The sequence below is a fragment of the Fundulus heteroclitus genome, chromosome 8 (assembly GCF_011125445.2).
Source record: "Fundulus heteroclitus isolate FHET01 chromosome 8, MU-UCD_Fhet_4.1, whole genome shotgun sequence".
Lineage (NCBI taxonomy): Eukaryota > Metazoa > Chordata > Actinopteri > Cyprinodontiformes > Fundulidae > Fundulus > Fundulus heteroclitus.
The window spans coordinates 22,670,877-22,693,370 of NC_046368.1; the positions used below are offsets into that span (position 1 = coordinate 22,670,877).

The 22,494-nt window shown below is 41.2% G+C and overlaps 1 protein-coding gene across 2 annotated transcripts in view; it reads left to right on the forward strand.

The window, feature by feature from the left end:
- fibcd1 (fibrinogen C domain containing 1) overlaps positions 1–16,883 on the forward strand; it is a 200,350-nt gene extending 183,467 nt beyond the window's left edge. For both annotated transcript variants that reach the window (XM_012866217.3, XM_012866218.3), the window contains 2 exons: positions 6,478–6,657; positions 11,663–16,883. In XM_012866217.3, coding sequence (XP_012721671.1) covers positions 6,478–6,657; positions 11,663–11,928 — 446 coding nt within the window. In that variant the 3' untranslated portion in view covers positions 11,929–16,883. The remainder of the gene's footprint in view (positions 1–6,477; positions 6,658–11,662) is intronic.
- Positions 16,884–22,494: the final 5,611 nt, after the last annotated feature.

The following is a 22,494-nucleotide window of genomic DNA, read 5'->3' on the forward strand; positions in this document are numbered from 1 at the left end:
GCATTTAAAGTGCAGGAATCCCTGATGGTAATGGTTTAATCAATGTCAGGAAGACTTGCACTTTGGTTCCCTCTTCATCTGGAAGAAACACAGCATGCCCTCTCAGAACTAAAAAAAAAAAAAAAAAAAGATCCAAATAACAAATTACCCTCCAAGTTCTAAACAAGCTAAATTTGTCCTCTTTCCTCTCAACCTCAGCGCCGTGAAAATGAGTTATGGATTGCCGTGACCTGGTTTAATGAGCTAATTGCGGATACATATCATTTGTTTCGCTGTTTCCCTGAAATCTATTTTCGAAAGGGACATCCAATAGCTTGGCTCCCATGAGCATTAGTGCTCTTAATTTGGTGTCGGTCCGCTTTTTTTCACGCGCAGCACTTTTTGCCACACTTAAGTTTGACATAAGAACCCTGAAGAACATTTAAAGTGATGCAGGGCTCACTTGACTCAGGTAAGGTCAGTGTTCAACGACTCAGCCATAGAAAGTAGATAGGACGAAACTGGTATCCTTTTGGGATTTCCGCCTGTGACCAAAAGTAAAACAAAAGTCTGACTCATAATTGGCAAAAAAAAAAAAAAAAAAACTTGTTGGTGCTGCTATGACAAAAATTTAACTGTTTATGGTGTGCGAAAGGTTACATCTGCCATAAAACTAACACAACATCTAACATCATGTCAGTATGATGTTAGATATTAGATGGATGTAACAGTGGGATGGTCTGGGACTGCTTAGGTCTTTTAGGCCTTTTAATCCTAAAAACTCTACAGAGTGGGTGAATTAAAAAAGATCCTGCAACAAAGCATGGGCCATATGTCTTCCTCGACAACGTAAAAGATTAATTGTTATCGCAAAACACTCAATGGCAGACCCCCAAACATTTAGGGGTCGATTACTTTTTACATCAGGCCAGGTTGGTGTGGATAGATTTTTTTTTTCCCCTCAATAACTGGAATCATCATTTCCAGACTGGCATATTATATTTACCGAGCTTATCTTTGTCTGTTATTTAAAAAAATAAATAATTGGCATCATTTAAGGTTGATAAAAATCCCACACACACATAAAAGAAATTTGTGAGGGGGGCCAGTGTATTTTCACAGGAATAAAAAGATTTCTTTCTGCTCAGCACATTGCAACCGGGTTAATGAGATTCCTTATCAGGAAACGCATTGATTCTTTGAAATGAGATGCAGCTTTTGGTTGTATTGTTTATCTTCTTTTCAGATGACGTTAATTATGCCTGCATGGTATGTTTGCATAAGGTAGACATTCATCTTTACAACACAAAGGGTAGAACCTTAATGATGTACATAGTTAGCTCCATAGTGCTGCCAAGCACTCAGATATGCTAAAAAATGTAGACAGAGCTGGCTAAGTATTTCAGTACGTGTCGAGATAACAATGAATAATGTGCAGTACTGTAGGATGCATACACACACCACCAGATTATTCATAATTTATTTCCAAGTATTCAGTTTTACCTAATGTCAAAAGAGCATATTGATCAACATTTTGGCTTTTTGAAGTTTTGTTTTTTGTCTTGTATTGTTTTTAGGCATTGGCTGTTTTTTTGTCTTTTTCTTTAGTCCAGTCCTTGTACCTAACCATAACCTCATGTTGTTTAGCGTTGAGCATAGAAATAAAGAAAGTGGTGAACAAATCGAGCTAGATACTCAACAGGCTTGTCTTATTTTAATTGATTTCAAATAAAAAAAAAACACCTTAATAAACCTCATGCTGGCTGCAAAATACAGTTTATTTGATGGTTAAACTGTTATTTTTCGATATTTTATTAAAGAAATGGGAGCAAATTGTTACTAAGACACACTGATTGTGTCAAAAGAGGCAATTGTTGACCCACTTAAAAAAAAAATTAAGTGGGTCATGTAGTGACTTGTTTGTGTTGATAGAACACTTATTCATTTCTTTTTTAAATTTACAAATAGCCGGTCAGAGTGGCATCCTCTAAAACTGGCCAGTGAGTCCACTGCTTCGCATAGTTTGAGGTTTTGACACCCAAAATATCAGTGGAAGTCTTGAAGCTGTCTTGTGACTGAAACTATTGGTGAAGCATATGTTTCAAATGAAATTATATGAAAACAGGCAGCATAATAACAACACAATCTGTAACAACTGTCAATACAGCATATTGTTTTTACCTATTTTGTTAACTTACAGACATATAAAATCAACCAGTCTAATATATTCATTTAATTCATCATTAATAGTATTTTTTGTTTGTTTTTTTGGGCTGCACAGTTGGTTGCCCTGTTGCCTTGCAATAAGTAGGTCCTGGGTTCCAATCCCAACCCTGGGTCTTTCTGCGTAGAATTTCCATGTTTACCCACCTGGGGATTTACAAAAAGTATTATATAATATATATTGTATTTTTTGTAAATCCCCAGCTGGGTATTAAAAGATGCACAGCTAGTGCCACAGCTTCTCATTGTGTGAAACATATCTGGGTACAAAAGAAAACTGCAAAATAGTAAAGAGATGAAATGACCAGCACACAAACTTTCCCACGATTTAGTTTATTTGATTCAAACACTCATCACATTTCAGCTTTTTTACACATTGCATTTTCCTCAAAGATGTTAAAAAGGAGCAGATTAAAGCTTAAATCCATTTGTTCCTACCCCAGACATGACTCAATTTAAATAGAAAAAGCTAAATAAATAGAAAATACTCCAATATCAAAGACATGATATAAGTACTGCATCATCTCAAACATGATGTGACTATCATCACAGAACTGCAAATTAGCTGTAACTCCTTTTTTTTTATTTAATCCATTTTTTATTTCTCAATAATGCAAATATGAATAATTTGAGTAAAAATAAAAAAAATAACAGTTTTGTTTCCTTTGGCAATGTGACATGTAATTATTTCCTCTTTAAGGTTTTTAATTTTTAAAATGCAGGAAGGTGTGCAAATGTAATTAAAATGAATGTCAAGTTTCTGTAAGTTAAATATTGCTGTCTGTTTTTTGTTTACCATCAATAATATACTGCAGGCTATAAACAATAAACCAACATAAACAACAAGTTGAAACTAGGCAGGAAAAAATAGGTAGGTGAAACTTAATTGCTCAGCCAAAAGAATCATTTTTTTTCTGAGCCTTTAGTTAATGTTAAATCTGTGCAAAAAGAGAGCAAGATGTTGTCCCCAGCGGAGCAATCAGCATGTTAATACTGCAGCAAAACACCTTAAAATCCTCCCTTGTATTAGAGCTCATTTCAAATAAGCTAACAATAGCTTTTAATTAAGGCACAGTTACACCTGAGCATTAAGACTTTAAGCAGCAAAGTCTCTGTTGTTATTTCTCTTGTCTTCCTTTTTAATTATTCTGAATTGGAGTCTCGCTGAGATTCTCTGGGGCTTTAATTAGGGACTGAATTAAAGTTGTGTAAATACAGTTGGAAGCTGGAGAGTCTTTAAATAGAGCTGCGTTGCATCTGCAATTTCAGTTTCCCTTTTCTGGAACAGAAAACATTCAAAGTCTTTTGAAGTTTGTCAAATCACTGCAGGCTGCTTCTCCCTTAGGTGATCCTGCAGATTGATACTGTTATTTTTTTTTTTTTCTTTTCAAACGGCTGCGACACAAAAGCTATTTCTGTAAATGAGACAGTTTTTTTTGTCTCTCTGAAGCCGTGTGAAAATGTGATAAATTTTGTTTGTCTTTCTCATGCAATGATACAGTTATAAAGAAAGGAACTTGAAAGACGAACGCATAAACTCACCTACCTGTGGATGCGTTAACGCCTGATCTTCCAACTCCAATTGTTTGATTCGCTTTGAAAACCAAAAGCATGCGATCTGCCTCCCATTGGGCTGGATGAAATCCAAACTAAGTGCCTCGGCCCAGACTGCAGGCTTCCGCCTCGGAATAATAATGGACTCTTTCAGATGTGTTTGTCATCAAATTAGCCCTCCACTTCAGACAATGTGCTCTCAGAGAGCAATTCTCGACAGTGATGGAATTCAAATTAGGCGGAGTCCGTTTGAGCTTTTTAAGCTTTAAAGTAAAAAAAAAAAAAGGAGAAAAAAAAAGATAATTTTAATTTGTGGAAGTGATCCTCACCGTAGGCGGTAAAAACTGCAGAGTTTAGGTTCGGTGCAGCACTTTCCGTCCCGGGTTTCAGCTGCTTTTACTGGAGTCTGTAACTAAAGTTTGAATGTTCCAAGATTATGTGTACTCTGTCAACCAATTTTTTTTCTTCTTGAATAGACGCTTATATTGTGTCGAGTGCCTTTTAAAGCAGGTTTTAGCACATCCTGGAAGCCTGATTCACTGTTTGTCTTCCTGCTTTGAATTATGTCTTCAAGACACCCAGGTAGAGTTCTTCCTGCCTCTCTCTGCTTGACATGCCATTCCTCTTTGATACCTTTGATCAACCCAGGAGGGGAAAAGTTGCCTTGGGAAGCACCATCACTCCAGCACAGCAGGGGGACACCTTGAGCAGGAGGGAGCACGGAAGAAGGGATGGAAATATCTGTTTTTCTCCCCTAAGGCACTATCTGTCTTGCAAGGAAATGCTTTCTAACCAATTCAGCAATAATTCTGGAGATAATTTGGGACGCCTGATTTAAAATCATTCAGATACTTTGAGATTTTCTAACAAGTTTATCACTGGCAAATGTGAATTTACAGTGTTGTCAAAAACTATTCGCTCTGTACAGGTTTCTTTTGTTTTGCCTTTTTATCCCCAATAAATATTTCAGATACTCAAAAAAGATGTCAGGCAAAAATGACTGGCATCACCTGTCTCAGTTAAGGTCAGTGTTAATGAGTCAAGAAAATGGCAATAAAAAAAAAAAAAAAAAAACATCCAGATTCTCAGGACCGATAATTTTTTTTTAAAAAAAACCTTTGTCCTGCTACATTTAGTGTGCAGGACAAATTTATTGATAATATTTATTTATATATATTTCAGAACAAGATCAACATGCTAAATAATAGCGGCTGGTCAATAGGCAGTTTAGACACATTAAACATATGTGTCTAAACTGTGTAGACACATTAAACATAATTTCTTGAATTAAAACACATTTTCAGATCTGTTCTCTCATTAAATGTTTGACTTAGATTTTTTTTTCCCCATTCCATCTTGAGTTTAGTTAGGGTTATACACCTATGTTCCAATGGCGAGGGCCAATCGTCTGAATGTTTTTAAACGTTTGACTTCCATGTGACTTTACGCTGGTCTCTAAACGGATACGTAGAAATTCTCCTCGAGGCAGAGCTATCTACGCCCTAGGTCAATCATCGCTTTTTGTGTCATTCTTCATCCACTTAGAGATGCATTTATGATACGTGAATGTCACTCAAATATAAAGATGCAAATGGAAGAGTCAGACAAGAATGGAGAGAATGGTGCAACAAAAGGAAATTTATTTTCAAAAAAATTATTTCATGAAGTTTTTGAGCAGAAAGAGGAATTTAGACCGGACCGACCAGACTTGAGAACCCACCAGCAGGCAAGTGACTGTGGATGGATTTATCCACAGTCACACCAAACCTTCCAGTTTTTTATCACTACAACGGTACAAGTGTGGCTTCTGAGACCACACAGGCATTTTTTACCTAAAAGCTACTAAATCTGTCATTCTTCAGATTTTGGGAAGAGCCTTGGACAATGCATCAGTTAGAGCAGTCTGTGAAATTGTATTGAATTAATTTAGTCAGAATAATTGAATCCTAATATAGTGAGCATTCCTGTTGCAGATACTTAACCACTGACACTACAGACAGCGAAGGGAGGAAGATTGATGATCTTGCTGCTTTCTGTTGGGTCTCAGATTTATGTGGCTGTTTCTTTTGACATGCACAGGCAATTCTTAAACATGGCCTTGCAGGTAATGCTGCCTTAAAAACTACAAATATTGCTCAGACCTTGAAAAAAAAAAGGATTTCAACTCTTTGCAGTGAGCACAATTCCCTTGCCCTACATCAATCCCTATTATGTTAGCTTGAAGCAAAGTGTTTGTGAGAATAAACAATAAAGAACAATTTTCTTTAGTTTATGCATATTAAAACCAGAAAGGTAACCCTAAAATAGCTGAAGATTACAATGGGAATGCATTCAGATTAGCTGTAACACTGAACAAGACCTGTGGTAGAACATGCAGTGAAGGACTTAAACAGTAAGCTCAGGGCCCATGCATCGCACACAATGATGGATTCTGCAAAAAAAAAAAAAAAACAGCCGGTCTCCAACTTCATCCCAAACAGCTGTGTGAGTGCATCAGTTTTAAAAGGAATTTCTAATCTCGTTTCTGAAAGAAACCCAACACATGCAGAGGAAGGCTCTAAATGGGCAAAAAGAAAAAAAAAATGATATCTTATTTCCTGAAAATGTACAGAGGTGAGAGAGCACTGAAATAGCTTCAGATGGTCTGCTGAGAACAAGCGTGATACTTTGTAATGGATTGTTTTTGTCTGTGTCTCGCTCCCCCCCCCCTCTCCCCTGCAGGTTTGAAGCAGATCCATGCCCTGTCCATCCAAGGGAACTATGAGCTGCGTATCGACTTGGAGGACTTTGAAAATAGCACAGCGTTTGCCCATTACGGCACCTTCGGTGTGGGTCTCTTCTCAGTGGACCCTGATGATGATGGATACCCTTTGACAGTGGGAGACTATTCTGGCAATGCAGGTACGTTTGGGTTTTTATTTCATTCATGCTCGCTATGATGAGATTGTTTAAACAGAAACCTATTTTTATCGCTAAAAACAGAAGCAGGTGACCCCTGCAACCAGCTCCTCCTCCACTCTGCCTTCAAGTATAATAATAGTGCAGTGTCTTTACTGCGCAGAAGGCGTGTCCACTGCTTAAACAGTGCGGTTTATTGCACAGAGGGAGAGGTGCACGCTAGTGCCGGTGTCTCTGCTCCCTAATCATCAGATCCGAGCCAGCTACCTGTCACCTTGATTAAATTACTGGCAATTAATTGCACAGCTTGACCTGCAGCGTAAACAAAAACCTGCCGCTGAAATAAAGAAGCAATTTAAGGGACCTGTGGGGAGCGTCACTCCGAGAACACTGAGAGAACGGGGACAAATATGAGAGATGCAGCAAGGAGGAGCCGGGTTGGGAGGAACAACCAGAGGAAGCAGCTGCACCAGAAAATGAGCTGGGCTAAATAAAGATGTGGATAGAAGCTCTGCACAGTGTCTTGCAAAACTATTTATACAAGATGCAATTTGACTCACTTTATTGCATTACAAAATGCCAAATATTTGATAGGGATTTGATGTCAAGGACCAACACAACAATACACTGTGATGAAGTGGAAATAAATAATGACGCATTGTTTTCTAACTTTGTTATAAATAGAAATCTGAAGTGTGTTCTGCTTTTATATTCAACCCCACTTGATGTTGAACCCAGTGTAATCTTTATAAACTTTATTCATTACCTTGATTAATCGCCTATTCGCTAAATATAGTCCACTTGTGTGTAATTTAATCTCAGTGTGAATCTCGCCGGTCTGTGAAGGTTTCAAAGGTTTCTTTGAGAACATCAGCGATCAAACAGCGTTATTATGAACCACACGGAATACGGCAAATAAGTCCGATAAAGATTTAAGCAGACTTAGGTTATGAGACAACATCCCAACCTTTCAACATCTCACAGGACAGCTTTACATTAATCATCACAAAAACGCTGCTCCCCACTTTAAGGTGAGCTTAGACCAGCTATGCCGCCAAGAGGACTGTGGTAACTCGGGAGAAGCTGCAGAGATCCACAGCTCAGGTGGGAGGCTCTTTAGGAAAAGTAGCAAGAAGGAAGGCATAGTTGAAAAGAAAACCACAAGAAGGTCAACTTCCTTTTTGCCATGAGCCGTGTGTGTGTGTGTGTATGTGTGTGTGTGTGTGTGTGTGTGGTGGGGAGGTAAACATGTGAACAAAGGCGCTCTTTTCAGCTAAAACCAAAGAATTTTGTCGACGTGCAAAACGGCGCTTTTTGTTCTTCTTTACAGCCATGCATTACTTCTTTTTGAAGTGATAACTGTGAAAAGGTAAGGCCTTTTAACGCTCAGGCAAGGCATTCTAAAGGAGGAAAAGGTGGCACAGAGAAAGAGTATATTATATAAAACTTTTTCTTCCCTAATGCAGTATTTGTAAGAAGCCCTGTTCTACCCTGTCAACACTGTGGCTTCACCTAGAACACATTTGCCAGTTTGAATCCAGTCCAATTAAGGGAACCCGAGCTCTCCTGAGATCATGATATCATGTTAGCTTTTGCTGCCGTTGTTATTAGGACCATTTCCTGCTACTGCCCTTCTCTGTCTGCTGTCCAATCAGCCGACAGGTGCTCATTTGCACCGTGAGCAGCTGGATTCTAATGGGCATCAGTGGAGGCTGCCGGGCCCCTCCAAACCACCAAGGTGACACCCGGCGCCTTGTAAATGAGCTTTTAAGTGCCACAGTTGTTTTTCCTCCTCTCCCTGTGCCCTCTGGGCATCCTCCTGTCTTTAAAACCACTGAGGCTCTCCCATTCCACCCTTTGCTTCACTCACTAAATATTTTCTGCTAACGCCCAGCGGCTCGAAACCTGAATACGAGGCGTTCCCGTCAGGTGATTTATCCTGAGTGGTTACCATAGCGATGTCAAACGGAGAGCATGAGTGGGACAGAGCAGGAGAGAGGTTAGAGGAGCTGCGCGGCCACATCCCGAGCAATTAAGAGCTGTTTGATGCCCTCGCGAGCTGTTAGCGATCACCTGATGGCTGGCAAGCATCCTTTCATTCAGCTCGCAGCTTTGTCCTTCTTTTCACTTCTAGCCCCCAGTGTGAAGCCGGCTTTGAAAATAAAGGAGGGAGAAGGGAAACAGGAGCGTACGGGGGAGCTCTTTATGAGCTCTTTGATTATCCATTTGCAAGAAGAAATAAAATAAATCAGGCTTGCCACTGTATCTGTGGGGATGTTTGTTTCATTTTGCTTGTAAGTCTTTAAGACCGGTGGCTTTCAAAGCAGTTATCATTGTTGAGGAATTGCCAGCGAGAAATCTTTATGTGGTGGGACGATGTTTCCAGCTCAGCAATTTGATTGTGGGGATCCGACTTAGCATCCAGACCATGATTAAGGGCACTTGGCTGTGCCGCATCCCTGCAGTGGTCTTACATCACTGTCATATTCACAATCGTGGCTTGGAGAAAAGCGGGCCCTCTTCACTGATTATAACTTTAAAGCTTTTTGTACCAGCAGAAGAAAAAAAAAAATTAAACAATGCCTGAAAAAGAATAAAATCAAGATATGACGTTATGCCTCTGTTAAAATATTTACATAAAAAAAAAAAAACACTAAAGCCTCTCCAAGTGACACATATCCCGATGAAGCCTTCAAGCGTGTGTTATTAAAAGCCATAAAGGTCACAAAAGAAAGTTTGATGAATTGGCTGCCAAGCAGGCTGACCTCCCACTTTAGATAATGAGAAGAAATATTCTCTGGAGCCCTATTTTCATTTCTTTCCTCTTATCTGTTTACTGTAATGGTTGATTTCGAGTCATGCCATTTTTTTTAAGCGCCATAGATGTGAATATATGTCAGCAGAATGAGATCAAACATAGTGGATTGTTAGATCTTGTTTCCTAAAGAGGCATGCGTACTGTACCTTGCTAGCTTTCCCACATTTAGTCATGTTACAAACACAAACTCAATTCTATATTTATTTTATGCGATACGCAACACAAAGCTACACACTGCAAAAAGAGAACTAAAAATGAGTAAAATTTTCTTGAAATTAATGTATTTGCCCTTGATTTAAGCAGGTAAATAAGATTATTTGCCAATGGAATTAGTATTTCTTACCCCTAAAATAAGATAATTAGATATATTGCACTTGAAATAATGCATTGTTCCTATTTTAAGTGCAAAAATCTTATTCCATTTGCAAATAGTCCAATTTACCTGCTCAAATCAAGGAAAAATACATTCATTTCAAGAAAAAAAAATCTTATTTTTAGGTCTATTTTTGCAGTGCACATGACTGTGAAGTGGAATGAAGGTTGTGCAAAATTTTCTCACTTTTTTTAACAAACAAAAACCAGAAAAGTTAGGCTCAAATAAATAAATGTTTCCCTTTATAGTCCCACAGAGAGAAAAGTTGTATTTTCAGAACGCAAGCTCCCCGCTCTAACCATGAGGCCACCCATCCTATACCTGTGTTCTGCCCTGGGACACCCCTAAACAAAGTTCAGTTCAATCACTTGCTTTCACAAGTCACCCTTATTAGTAAATCAAGCCCACCTGCACGTAAATAATTAAACATAGTGGTTCTGTGAAGGTGTCAGCACCATGAAGACCATAGATCAAACCAGACAGGTAAGGGAGATAGTTTCTTGGAAGTTTAAAGCATATTTCAGTTATGAAGCAGATCCCTGGCTTTGAAAATCTCACAGAGTGTCCTGATCCATCTCAGTAATCCAGCTTTATGCTTTTTTTTTTTTTTTGCATGTCACAGAGTTCAGTTGTCCAAAAATGGAATCAGTGTTTCACCACCGCAAGACATCGCTGCCTAGCTAAAGTGACAGGTCCGGCAAGGAGAGCATTGAGACGCTCTCACACCTGAGCTGTCTGTTCAGCTTTAAACAGACGAGAGTTCATTTTATAGTCTATGTTGTTTGGTCATGTATGAATTTCTCTTTCCAAACCCTGGGGTGTGCCATACAGGCCAACTTTGCCCTGCCTGAAGAGGTGGGGTTTTGTTACATTGTAAGCAAAACCTGGTGTGCCTCACTTACTGTGGGACATTTCTACGGACTGTCCATAGGCGCTCCAATGTTGTTGTTTTTTTGTTGTTATATAGCAAAGCAACCAACGAGGATGGATTTATTATTTTAAGATTTTTACTTCGCTTCAAGGTCGGTGCTCGCTTCCCGCAATTCCACCTCCAACGAGTAGACCTTGCTACTGCATGACACTGTTCAGGTGGTTTACTACGCTTTCAAAATGGTGGCGTGAAAGTGAACCTGACCAAATAAAGGTGTAAAAATTCTCAACATTGCTCGACAATTTTATCCAAGTCCCACAGAATATCCAGGTGTGAAACACCCTTTGTTAGTGAAATTGACAGAGCAAACCATCAGTTGATCATAAGAAAAATTTTATTTTTTGGCCTACATTCAAGATGCCCTTTAGTCTTCTTAATCATGAACAGGAAACCTAGTCAGACTTGACGGGAAGATGGCCGTCTATTAGATACATAGCAAAGCTGGTAGAAATCCTGTTACAGTGATGTAAAAAACTTGAGAATGGGGTGGAGGAGCCACTTCCAGCTGTGCATCCATCCAGATGTGTGTGTGTGTGTGTTTTTGTGTGTGTATTAGAATGGCCTGGCCAAGGTCCAGACCTAATCTAAATGAGAATTGGTGGAAATATCTGAAAATTGGCATTGGCAATTGGCAGTCTGTGCAAAGCAGGTAGAGCCCACAGGACCTGTAGCTGTGTGGCAGTAAAAAAGGTTCACGTTGTACTGTCTTGAAGTGGGGGAGGGGGGGGGTGTATTCTTTCCAGTTTCCTGTTAAGGGTAGTTTGTGTATCAAATCAAATTACCTTGAGGTTTATCGATGTAACACGATGCAATGTGAAAACATTTAGGGGGTAAGACGAACTTTTTCCAGCCAACTAACTATTGTAAGTGTCTTGTTTGTTTTCAGGCGATTCTCTTCTGAAGCACAATGGCATGAAGTTCACCACCAAAGACAGGGACAACGACCACTCTGAGAACAACTGCGCTTCGTTCTACCACGGCGCGTGGTGGTACCGAAACTGCCACACCTCCAACCTCAACGGCCAATACCTGCGCGGCCAGCACACCTCCTACGCCGACGGCATCGAGTGGTCCTCCTGGACCGGCTGGCAGTATTCCCTCAAGTTTTCGGAGATGAAGATCCGTCCGACCCGCGACCCCGACAATAAATAAAACTGATACGAGGAGGAAGAGGAGAAGACGAAACCTTTTTGGATCATTCAAAAGAAATAAGAAACATGATTTTTTTGACAGATAGATTGAATTACTTGTCTTCATATTGTTTATTCACTTATACATGACTCTTTGAGGTTCAGGTGACTGTCGTTGGCTTTATAGTTCCCTGCTTTTTGCGCTTTAAACATTTGTGACTGCCACAAAGCTTTCTTTTACGACTATTCTAACCGTGAGCCCCATTGTTTGGATATTTTACCTAAAAAAAAAAAAAACACAAGAAAGCAGAGCCCTGAGTCCAAAATCTACTTAGTCTAATGTGGTGGTCCAACCATCTACAGAATCATCATGTTCTATTGACGTTTGACCCACTACACAGACCCGCCACCCACCCACCCACCCCCAACCCGACGCTATTGGAGTTATGATCGGAGAGGGTTCAATCATCTATAACAGAACAAGACCCGACCCTTCATAAAATACAAGCAGGAGATGCACATTCATGGGTTTCATCTGCAAGAAGGGAAAGCTCGCTGGTGCACTTTGAGACATCGACATCCCTTATCTGTGTGAACGAGACCCAGCAGGGTAGTGGCAATGAGCACACTTCCTCCAATAAAGCGAGGAAAGACGGAGAAAATGAGGAAACGAGCTGACAGAAGTTAAATTGGATGAAGGGAAAAGGGGGACAGAGTGCATCAAAGGGGGACCAAAGGAAGCGGGGAGAGTATGAGGAGGTGCAAAAAGAATGAAAAACGAGCACAGACAAAGAAAAGAGACAACGGAGGATCTCATTCGTCTGACTTGGGCCATTAGGGAGCATATTGGGCACTTTGTCTGATCTTCCTGCCAACTGAGTGCCGGCCAACCGATGCAGCATCGCAGATGGAAACACAGCACCTTCGGTGTGTCGGTGTGTGTGTGTGTGCGCGTGTGTTTGTGCGGAGGATCATGTGTGCACGTGTTTGACAGAAAGACAAGCAGACAAAGCTCTCTCTAAGACGCTCCGTTTCCTGTCAGGAAGTCAGGAGAGTGACTTGACTGAGCAAACTGGAAAGCACATGGCACGCGGTCACGCCATCCACATACGTGTCAGGAACAAGAAAACAAAAGGCAGATTAGATCCACTCGGGCTTCTAAAGCGATTCCACATTACCAACTCTTCAGGCTGTCCCTCATTTCCAGGTGTTTAGTATGAATTTTTTTTTTTTTTTTTGTTGGGGTCTTTATTTTGGTGTGTAGCTCCTTTTCTGTCATCGAGCAAAAGCAGAAAAAAAACAAAATACTATAAAAAAAAATCACCTTTCCTTTTTAATTTTAATTTAAATTCTGGAGTTTTCTCACGGCAAAGTCAAAATTGGCTCGAGCAAGAAAGAAACAGAAAAAAAAATGACGGAAAAAATATATAAAGCCATTTATTTGGTGAAAAATTGTGCAATTGCAACCCCGTATTTCCTTTTTTCAAGCACTGTCAATCCTGTCAAAGCTTTTTTTGGATGACGTAAGAAAAGCTTTAAGACATCTGTAGATTCTACTGTACAGCGTGTATGACTTTCAGAGCATGTGAAATATTTCTTACTATGCGAAAACACAGAGAGAAGGAGAGAGAGCACACGGACGTTAGAAAACCCACCGGTGTCAAAGAAAGAACTTTTTTCCCCTTCCTGCCCGTGTTCTGCGGTGGGGACTAACGATCCGAAGGTTGAGCACAAGGAAAGAGGATTTTGAATATCCCTCAAGCACATGGTGGATCAAATCTTTGTTTTTGGGGGGTTTTTTTGGGGGGGGGGGGGGGATGAACACTATAAGGCACGTTTCAACAATTGGGAATATTAGGGGGCCTCGCAAGGACACGCGTTTCCCCATTCTCTGCTTTTGGACAGCAACGTGGTACAGAGGTGCATCTATGAATGTGCGCTGAGTTTCTCGTGTAGCACCAAGCAATGTTGCGCTGAATACCTCTGACGCTGGACCGGCGGTGAGTTTCTTGGGACATGGCACCCTCGTTGCTTCGGCGGCCATGTGGGCTGTGTACAGAACATACAAGCTACCCGGTGATGACTCCGCGGACCGCTGCCACCTTTCTTCTTCATCAAAGCACAGACACACATGGTATGAAAAAATAAATCAATACTGAAAAAAAAAAAAGAAGATTTAACGGCACAGAGTCTGAGGACTGATTTTAAGTTTATCAAAAGGCTTATAAAGAGAGGGGAACTGGAGCGCAAGTGTGAATGTATACAGATATCTGTGTGTGTGTGTGTGAATGTCTCTGCTTGAAAGAGCACGTGTGTTTGTGTGCATCTATTGTGTGTCTGTAAGTACACATGAACAGGAGCATCTCAGTGAATCTGAGTATCCTTGAAGAGTTCTTTTGTTTTTTTCCATTGGTAAATATCAAAAAGTCGAAAGTCATATTTTCTAGATTTAAAACCCGCAGAGTGATTCCGATTGTTTTATTTGTGTGAATTTTGATTATACTGGCTGACGGCTAAGAAAAAGACGCACAATTCAATTCCTCATAAAATCCAATATTACATAAGACCATTAAAAAAAGATTTGCTGTCAAAGAAATGTGGCTCTACTTCAAAGTTCATCCAGGTAGTGCATTGCATAATACATTTGAAGATTATTAAAAGGTTCATTTATTTCAGTAACTAAGGTGCCTCGGTGAAGCACATTATATAGTTTATTTACACACAGAATTATTTTTTCAAGCCAGGATTTCTGTTAATTGATAAACACGTTCCACTTATATCTACTGTGATGAAAACACAATTGTGTTTAAATAATAATACATTAGAGCAATCGGGGGGAAATAAATCCACAGAAATGTGGGCTTAATGAATAATGTGTAATAACTGCTTAAAGGTTTCTATTTTTAAAAGGTACTTTTAAATCTGAACCAGCCTCATTGAAATGTACATTGCTATTTATTGAATATGACTGGGTTTGGGCTCTTTCTATATAAATCACTGCATCAATGCAATGTGTCACGGAGGTGATGGGCTTGTGTCTCTGCTGAGGTGTTGAGAAAGCAAAGGTTACTTTAATGGCACCCTTCTGCTTTTCTGCATTGTTAGTTCTAGGGAGTCTAATCTTCCTCTTGACAATACTCCATTGACTCTGTTGAGTTTAGGTCAGATGAGTTTGCTGGCCTCTTAAGCACGGTGATGTCATTGAGATTAAACCATGTATGGGTCCTTGTGGTAACTTCGAGCAGGTACCAGATTCTGCTGAAAGATGAAAGCAGCATCTCCATAAAGCTTTTAAGCAGATAATTAAGTGCTCTAAAATGGCTGCACTAAATATAATTCTGGATTCAGTCAGGTAGTGTGAATTGAAAATGAAATGAAATCAGGAAATCGTTATGTGAAATTATAACTGACCCAAGGCCAACGGCCAATGTAAAGGTGTTTTTTTTTTTTTTTTTTTTACGTATTACTCCTCTGCTTAAAGATTATTGACAAAACAACAAACTGTTACATTATCCCTATCAATTAGTATGTTAATTTATTCTTTAAACTCTTTCTCCTGCCGGAGTAACAATCCAAATTTAGTTAGCTTGACACATCCTGTTGTCACCTATCCCTGATGTCGAAAAGTTGTTAATTGCATGAATTATTTTTCAAGTTGCCATATAAAATCTGCTTAAATCAGAATGTTTTTGGGGATTTGTAAAGTCAGCAAAGGGTGTGGAGTCTGTCCTCAGCTTTAGGTCATGTGAGACACCTCAAGGCTACAGTTATCTCTGTTCACTCTGTGCACTTTTTTAGCCACAGAGTTTCCTTCCACTCAACCTTTCATTAATAGGATTAAATACAGCACTCCTTGCTTCTTTGGTAAGGAACAATTTTGGCTTTTGCTTCCTGTGGACGTTGCGGAGACTGTCAGCTGGACAACTGTCCAGTCAGCGGTCTTCCCCATGACAGGATAGGCTGTAACATTTCCCTCTCAATAATGTCTCTATGTATTTTTTTTGGTCTTTTGTAATATTCGATTCTGATCGCCTAAATGAACAGAAACAAATTGAATTGCTGGAACCAAGAGGAACCTTTCAACGAGGTTGCAATTTACTGAGATGCACCTGTGGGCACATGCTTAGGTTTGCACATGCCAGCGTGCATGAGCCTGACCAGACGAGAGAGCTGGAGGTAGAGTATGTCCCAACGTGGAGTAATGTGACGCTTACATCTGACTAGCCTCCCTCTGCTGTTTGTGTTGATAACAGAGAGATTTACATTATTATATTGACCTATTAGTTATTGTGATTGTGAACACCACCTACTGGTTGCTGTGTTGAACTGCGCCTGTACCCTTGAACGCCCCCCCTCCCCCCTCTGTGAACCCCATCCCCAACACTTTGTGCACACTGTATATGTTACTGCTATGTTCCCCCCTTGTTATTTACTTGTGCAGACACATTACATTTGCCTCACTCTGATCTGTTTTTGTTGCGTGAATGCCTTTATTGTCCCTTTTTTCTCTCTGCTGCTGCTGCTGCTGCTGCTGCTGCTGCAGCTTGCTAGGTCTCCGATGAAGCTGGAGATGAAAGAGTGAAGTCAGAAGCTCTAATCAATCCAAGTTACCCTGCTCATTACAGAGCATCAATGCCCTCCCCTAGGTATCCAAACCTTCTATATTTCTTAGTGGCTACCTTCTTAATTGCCTTAGCCTCTGCTGCCAGCCCCATCCTCCTGCCCCGTCTCCTAAACGCTCCTCTTTTCTTTTTTTTCCCACCCCCCTAAATGCTGTGTTTTTCTTCTGTTCCCGCCTCCGTTTTTCCTGACCCCTTTCCCGCCGTCCTCCGTTCCCTTCTTTCCCAGCGCAGGACTAACTATGTTTTCTCTTTCTGTTACTTTTGGTGAAGTACTATAGATTGTTTTTGCTGAATCTTGATACTGTGTTTTAATGTTCTTGTCAACATTTAATAAACATTCACATTTTATAAATGGGGAACGGCATGTGTTTTTTTGTTTCTCACCTGTCTGTGTCGATAGGAGTGCAGTGGGTGGTTTTTTTGTGTTTTTCAGCTAAAAAAGTTAATAAGAGTTGAATAAACTGTTTAGAATATTGGTTCTTGGTGGAGGTTTCGACATAATCTGTCTATGTTGTTATTGCAATGCTATAAAGCCATGCTTTTATTGCAAAGCTCCAACGGAGGTTAATTAACTGTGTGGGAAACTAAGAGGAATATCTCAGTCACTCTTAATTATTCAGTTGAGCCATTAAAACTTTCCAATAATGTGCCTAAAGAGTGTTTTTCTTTTTGTGATCTACCTGCGTGAGACTGTGATAAAGATTAATCAACTCTAGTTATTCAGGAGAAATAATTAACTTCCAATTACTTATCTCCTAAATCATGTGCCAATTTAATAGCTCTATAAAACCACTTTCTCCCAGCCGGTCTTTAGCAGCATTGTAAATTTTGCTTCCTTTTTCTGAACGCAAGGTCTGGGAGTTTGTGTGTGTAGAGTTGTTGTAAAAACTTTTTCACTTCTAGGGTTTTGAGTGGAGTACAAAATAAAAAATGCACAACTGAGTCCGCAATGTAAGTATCTCTTAAATAAATCAAAACCAAAATGGAAAAGATTTGTTCAAAAGAAATAAGTACACTTTTGCTCTTTCCTTCAGTTACTTAGCAGCCGGGTCCTGCTAATCAAATTGTCTTGATAATTTGATTATCTGCAAGTTCGAGTCCCTCCATATGGTCTGAAGCGATAATAAATTGTTGGACCGGAGAATAAGGTTTTGGGTTAACACAATCTCAATCAGGTGTTTCCCACCTGATCTGAACTCGAGTGGTGTTTTGTTTTTGGACTTCTGTGCTCGTCATGGATTGTTCATCACAAACACCACGTTCAAACATAAGGGTGTCCATATGTGCTCTTGGCACCAGGACACCCTAGGTCGCAGTTCAATGATCGACTTTGTTGTCGTTTCATCTGATCTGCGGCCGTATGTCTTGGACACTCAGGTGAAGAGAGGGGCGGAGCTCTCCACCGACCACTACCTGGTGGTGAGTTGGCTCCGATGGCGGGGGAGGAAGCCGGTCCGACCGGGCAGACCCAAACGTACTGTGAGGGTTTGCTGGGAACGTCTGGCGGAGTCCCCTGTAAGGCGGAGCTTTAACTCCCACCTCCGGGAGAACTTTAAACATGTCCCGAGGGAGGCGGGGGACATTGAGTCTGAATGGACCATGTTCCGCGCCTCTATTGTTGAGGCGGCTAGTCGGAGCTGTGTGTTTCGGTGGGCGGAATACTTTGAAGACCTCCTTAATCCCACCAACACGTCTTCCATTGAGGAAGCAGAGCCTGAGGACTCTGGGTCGGGTTTTCCCATCTCTGGTGCTGAGGTTGCCGAGGTTGTTAAAAAGCTCCTCGGTGGCAAGGCCCCGGGGGTGGATGAGATTCGCCCGGAGTACCTTAAGGCTCTGGATGTTGTGGGGCTGTGTTGGTTAACGCAGCTCTGCAACATTGCGTGGACATCGGGGGCAGTTCCCCTGGATTGGCAGACTGGGGTGGTGGTTCCCCTATTTAAAAAGAGGGACCGGAGGGTGTGTTCCAACTACAGAGGGATCACACTCTTAAGCCTCCCTGGTAAGGTCTATTCAGGGGTTCTGGAAAGGAGGGTCCGTCGGATAGTCGAATCTCGGATTCAGGAAGAGCAGTGTGGTTTTCGTCCTGGCCGTGGAACACTGGACCAGCTCTATACCCTCAGCAGGATTCTGGAGGAGGCATGGGAGTTTGCCCAACCAGTCTACATGTGCTTTGTGGATCTGGAGAAGGCATTCGACCGTGTCCCCCGAGGGATCCTGTGGGGGGTACTCCGGGAGTATGGAGTACCGGGCCCTTTAATAAGGGCTGTCAGGTCTCTGTACGACCGGTGTCAGAGTCTGGTCCGCATTGCCGGCAGTAAGTCGGACTCGTTTCCGGTGAAAGTTGGACTCCGCCAAGGTTGCCCTTTGTCACCGATTCTGTTCATAACTTTTATGGACAGAATTTCTAGGCGCAGCCAAGGTGTTGAGGGGATCCGTTTTGGTGGCCTTAGGATTGCGTCTCTGCTATTCGCGGATGACGTGGTCCTATTGGCTTCATCAGGGCGTGATCTACAGCTCTCACTGGAGCGGTTCGCAGCCGAGTGCGAAGCGGCCGGGATGAAAATCAGTGCCTCCAAATCCGAGACCATGGTCTTGAACCGGAAAAGGGTAGAGTGCCTTCTCCGGGTTGGGGAGGATGTGCTGCCCCTAGTGGAGGAGTTCAAGTATCTGGGGGTCTTGTTCACGAATGAGGGGAGGATGGAGCGGGAGATCGACAGGCGGATTGGTGCAGCGTCTGCTGTGAAGCGGGCGCTGTACCGATCCGTTGTGGTGAAGAGAGAGCTGAGCCAAAAGGCAAAGCTCTCGATTTACCGGTTGATCTACGTTCCTACCCTCATCTATGGTCACGAGCTTTGGGTCGTGACCGAAAGAACGAGATCCCGGATACAAGTGGTTGAAATGAGTTTTCTCCGTAGTGTGTCTGGGCTCTCCCTTAGAGATAGGGTGAGGAGCTCAGTCATCCGGGGAGGACTCAGAGTAGAGCCGCTGCTCCTCCACGTCGAGAGGAGCCAGTTGAGGTGGCTCGGGCATCTGGTCAGGATGCCTCCTGGACGCCTCCCTGGTGAGGTGTTCCGGGCACGTCCCACCGGGAGGAGGCCCAGGGGAAGACCCAGGACACGCTGGAGGGACTATGTCTCCCGGCTGGTCTGGGAACGCCTTGGGATTCCTCCTGAGGAGCTGGCCCAAGTGGCCGGGGAGAGGGACGTCTGGGCCTCCCTACTGAAGCTGCTACCCCCGCGACCCGACCCCGGATAAGCGGAAGAAGACGGACGGACAATCTCAATGCAAAAATACATCATCAATGAGGTGAGAAAAGCAACAATTGCTGTCCGTCAATATTGCAAATTTGTCATCCTGCCATGAGAACGACTAATTCCGAGTTCAAAATGTTCAATACAGGTTTCAAAGTTTCAGAAAACTTAACATAAAGACACCTCTTGCAATGCAGCAAAATTGCAAACAAACCTACTTACACTCCATAGATATAATTTAGGTAATTTCAACGCCACATGTCTTAGAGTACAGTTGAAAAAAGGGGACCATTTATGGATTATTGGAGATCAAATATTGGGTTTGTGTTGGACTTGTAGAAGGGACTTAGGAACTTGTACCTGACAGTAAAACAATAACAATTCTGGATGGTTTTGAGCTTCAGCTCTAAAATAAGATTAGGCTGTAGATTTCTTGGTGAAATACCAACTTGTATACTTAGGTGGGTGGTGGCAAAATAATATATATTGAAACCTTTATCCTTTCAGATAAAACCTGATTTCCAAGAGGCACCTGACCAATTTGCTGTGTGACTTACAGTAGGCTAAGGTCACACTACAGGGAAATGTGAACAAAAATTTGATCTATTTGACCAAATGCCAACCATATCTGGCTTTATCATGGCAATGTGAATGGCCCAATTCCAATTTTTTTCACCCCTCAAAAAATCCGGTTAGAGCTACTTACATATTTGGTAGTAATTCCGACACAAATTGGATATTTTTCAAAGCGTCCGCTGTCTGAACAGTCATGTTGCATTTCATCTGTCTTTCACGTCACTCTCCAGCTCCAACTACACATCCACAAGCATTAGTCGCAGCAGTTAGCGCTCCATAAAAGACCGTGGACAATAGTCGTGCTGCTTTCTTCTTACCTTACTTCATCTTGCTATGATGTGGTCTGAATATGGTCGGCTTCCATTGCTCTCTAATGATAACAAGGAGAGACGTGGGCCGGTATCTGCTATTTTTTTAACAAAACTTTATTAAACACTTTTTACACTGTTTACTTCTGTAAACAGTGTGCTAAAGGAAGCTGGCTCCTTGGTTTAATTCAGAGCTGCGTTCCTTGAAGCGCAATGTTAGGAAATTGGAGAGAAAATGGCGCTCTACACACCAAGAGGAATCCTACTTAATCTGGAGGGACAGACTATTGTTGTATAACAAGACCCTCTGCAGAGTTAGAACAGCATATTTTTCATCATTAATTGAAGAGAATAAAAATAATCCTAGATTTCTCTTTAGTACAGTTGCCAAACTTACCCAGAGCCACAGCTCTGTTGATCCATCCATTCCCTTAGCTCTCAGTAGTAATGATTTTATGGGATTCTTCATAAATAAAATTGATGCCATTAAAAATAAAATAATTGGCATCCTCCCAAACATGATTACCTCGTCCTCAGTAAGTGAGGCAGCATTGGAGGAATCTTTAGAATCTGCGCAGTGTTTGAACTGTTTAAAAGCAGTAGAGCTTTCTGAGCTATCTAAAATTTTAGCTTCATCTAAACCTTCTACCTGTATGTTAGACCCAATCCCAACCAAGTTGTTTAAGGACATATTCCCTTTGATCAGTGGCACTATTTTAGACATGATTAATCTATCCTTAGTAAATGGATATGTACCACAGGTTTTGAAAGTAGCTGTTATTAAACCTTTACTTAAGAAACCTTCTCTTGATCAAGATGAGTTAGTAAATTACAGACCTATATCTAATCTTCTTTTCTTATCTAAAATTCTTGAGAAAGTAGTTGCTAATCAACTTTGTGAACATTTACAAAGTAATGACCTACTTGAGGAGTTTCAGTCAGGCTTCAGAGCTCATCATAGCACTGAAACAGCTCTGGTGAAGGTCACTAATGATATTCTCATGGCCTCAGATAATGGACTTGTGTCTATACTTGTCCTGTTAGATCTCAGTGCTGCGTTTGATACAGTTGATCACAATATTGTCCTACAAAGACTTGAACATACTGTAGGGATTAAGGGGAAAGCATTAGGCTGGTTTAAATCTTATCTGTCAGACAGATTCCAATTTGTTCATGTTAATAATAAATCTTCCTCAAACTCTAGGGTCACTTGTGGAGTACCACAGGGTTCAGTCCTTGGACCAATTCTATTTACTATATATATGCTTCCGATAGGCAAAATTATCAGACAGCATGGGATTAATTTCCACTGTTATGCTGATGATACTCAGCTATATTTATCCATAAATCCTGATGAATCCAATCAATTACTTCGACTGCAGTCATGTCTTGATGACATCAAAAGCTGGATGACTTTAAATTTCCTGCATCTAAATTCTGACAAGACCGAAGTTTTAATCTTTGGGCCAGAGTCCTCAAAAAATAAACTTCTTAACCAATCACTTAATCTGGGTGGCATTAAACTGGCCTCTGGTAATAAAGTAAAAAGTCTTGGTGTTATTTTTGACCAAGACATGTCATTTAAATCCCATATTAAACAGGTTTCCAGAGTTTCCTTTTTTCACCTCCGGAATATCGCCAAAATTAGAAACATTCTGTCCAGGAGTGATGCTGAAAAACTGGTCCATGCATTTGTTACTTCAAGGCTGGACTATTGTAATTCTTTACTATCAGGAATTCCACAAAATGCAGTTCAAAGCCTTCAGCTGATCCAAAATGCTGCAGCAAGAGTTCTGATGAAAATCAACAAGAGGGATCATATTTCTCCAGT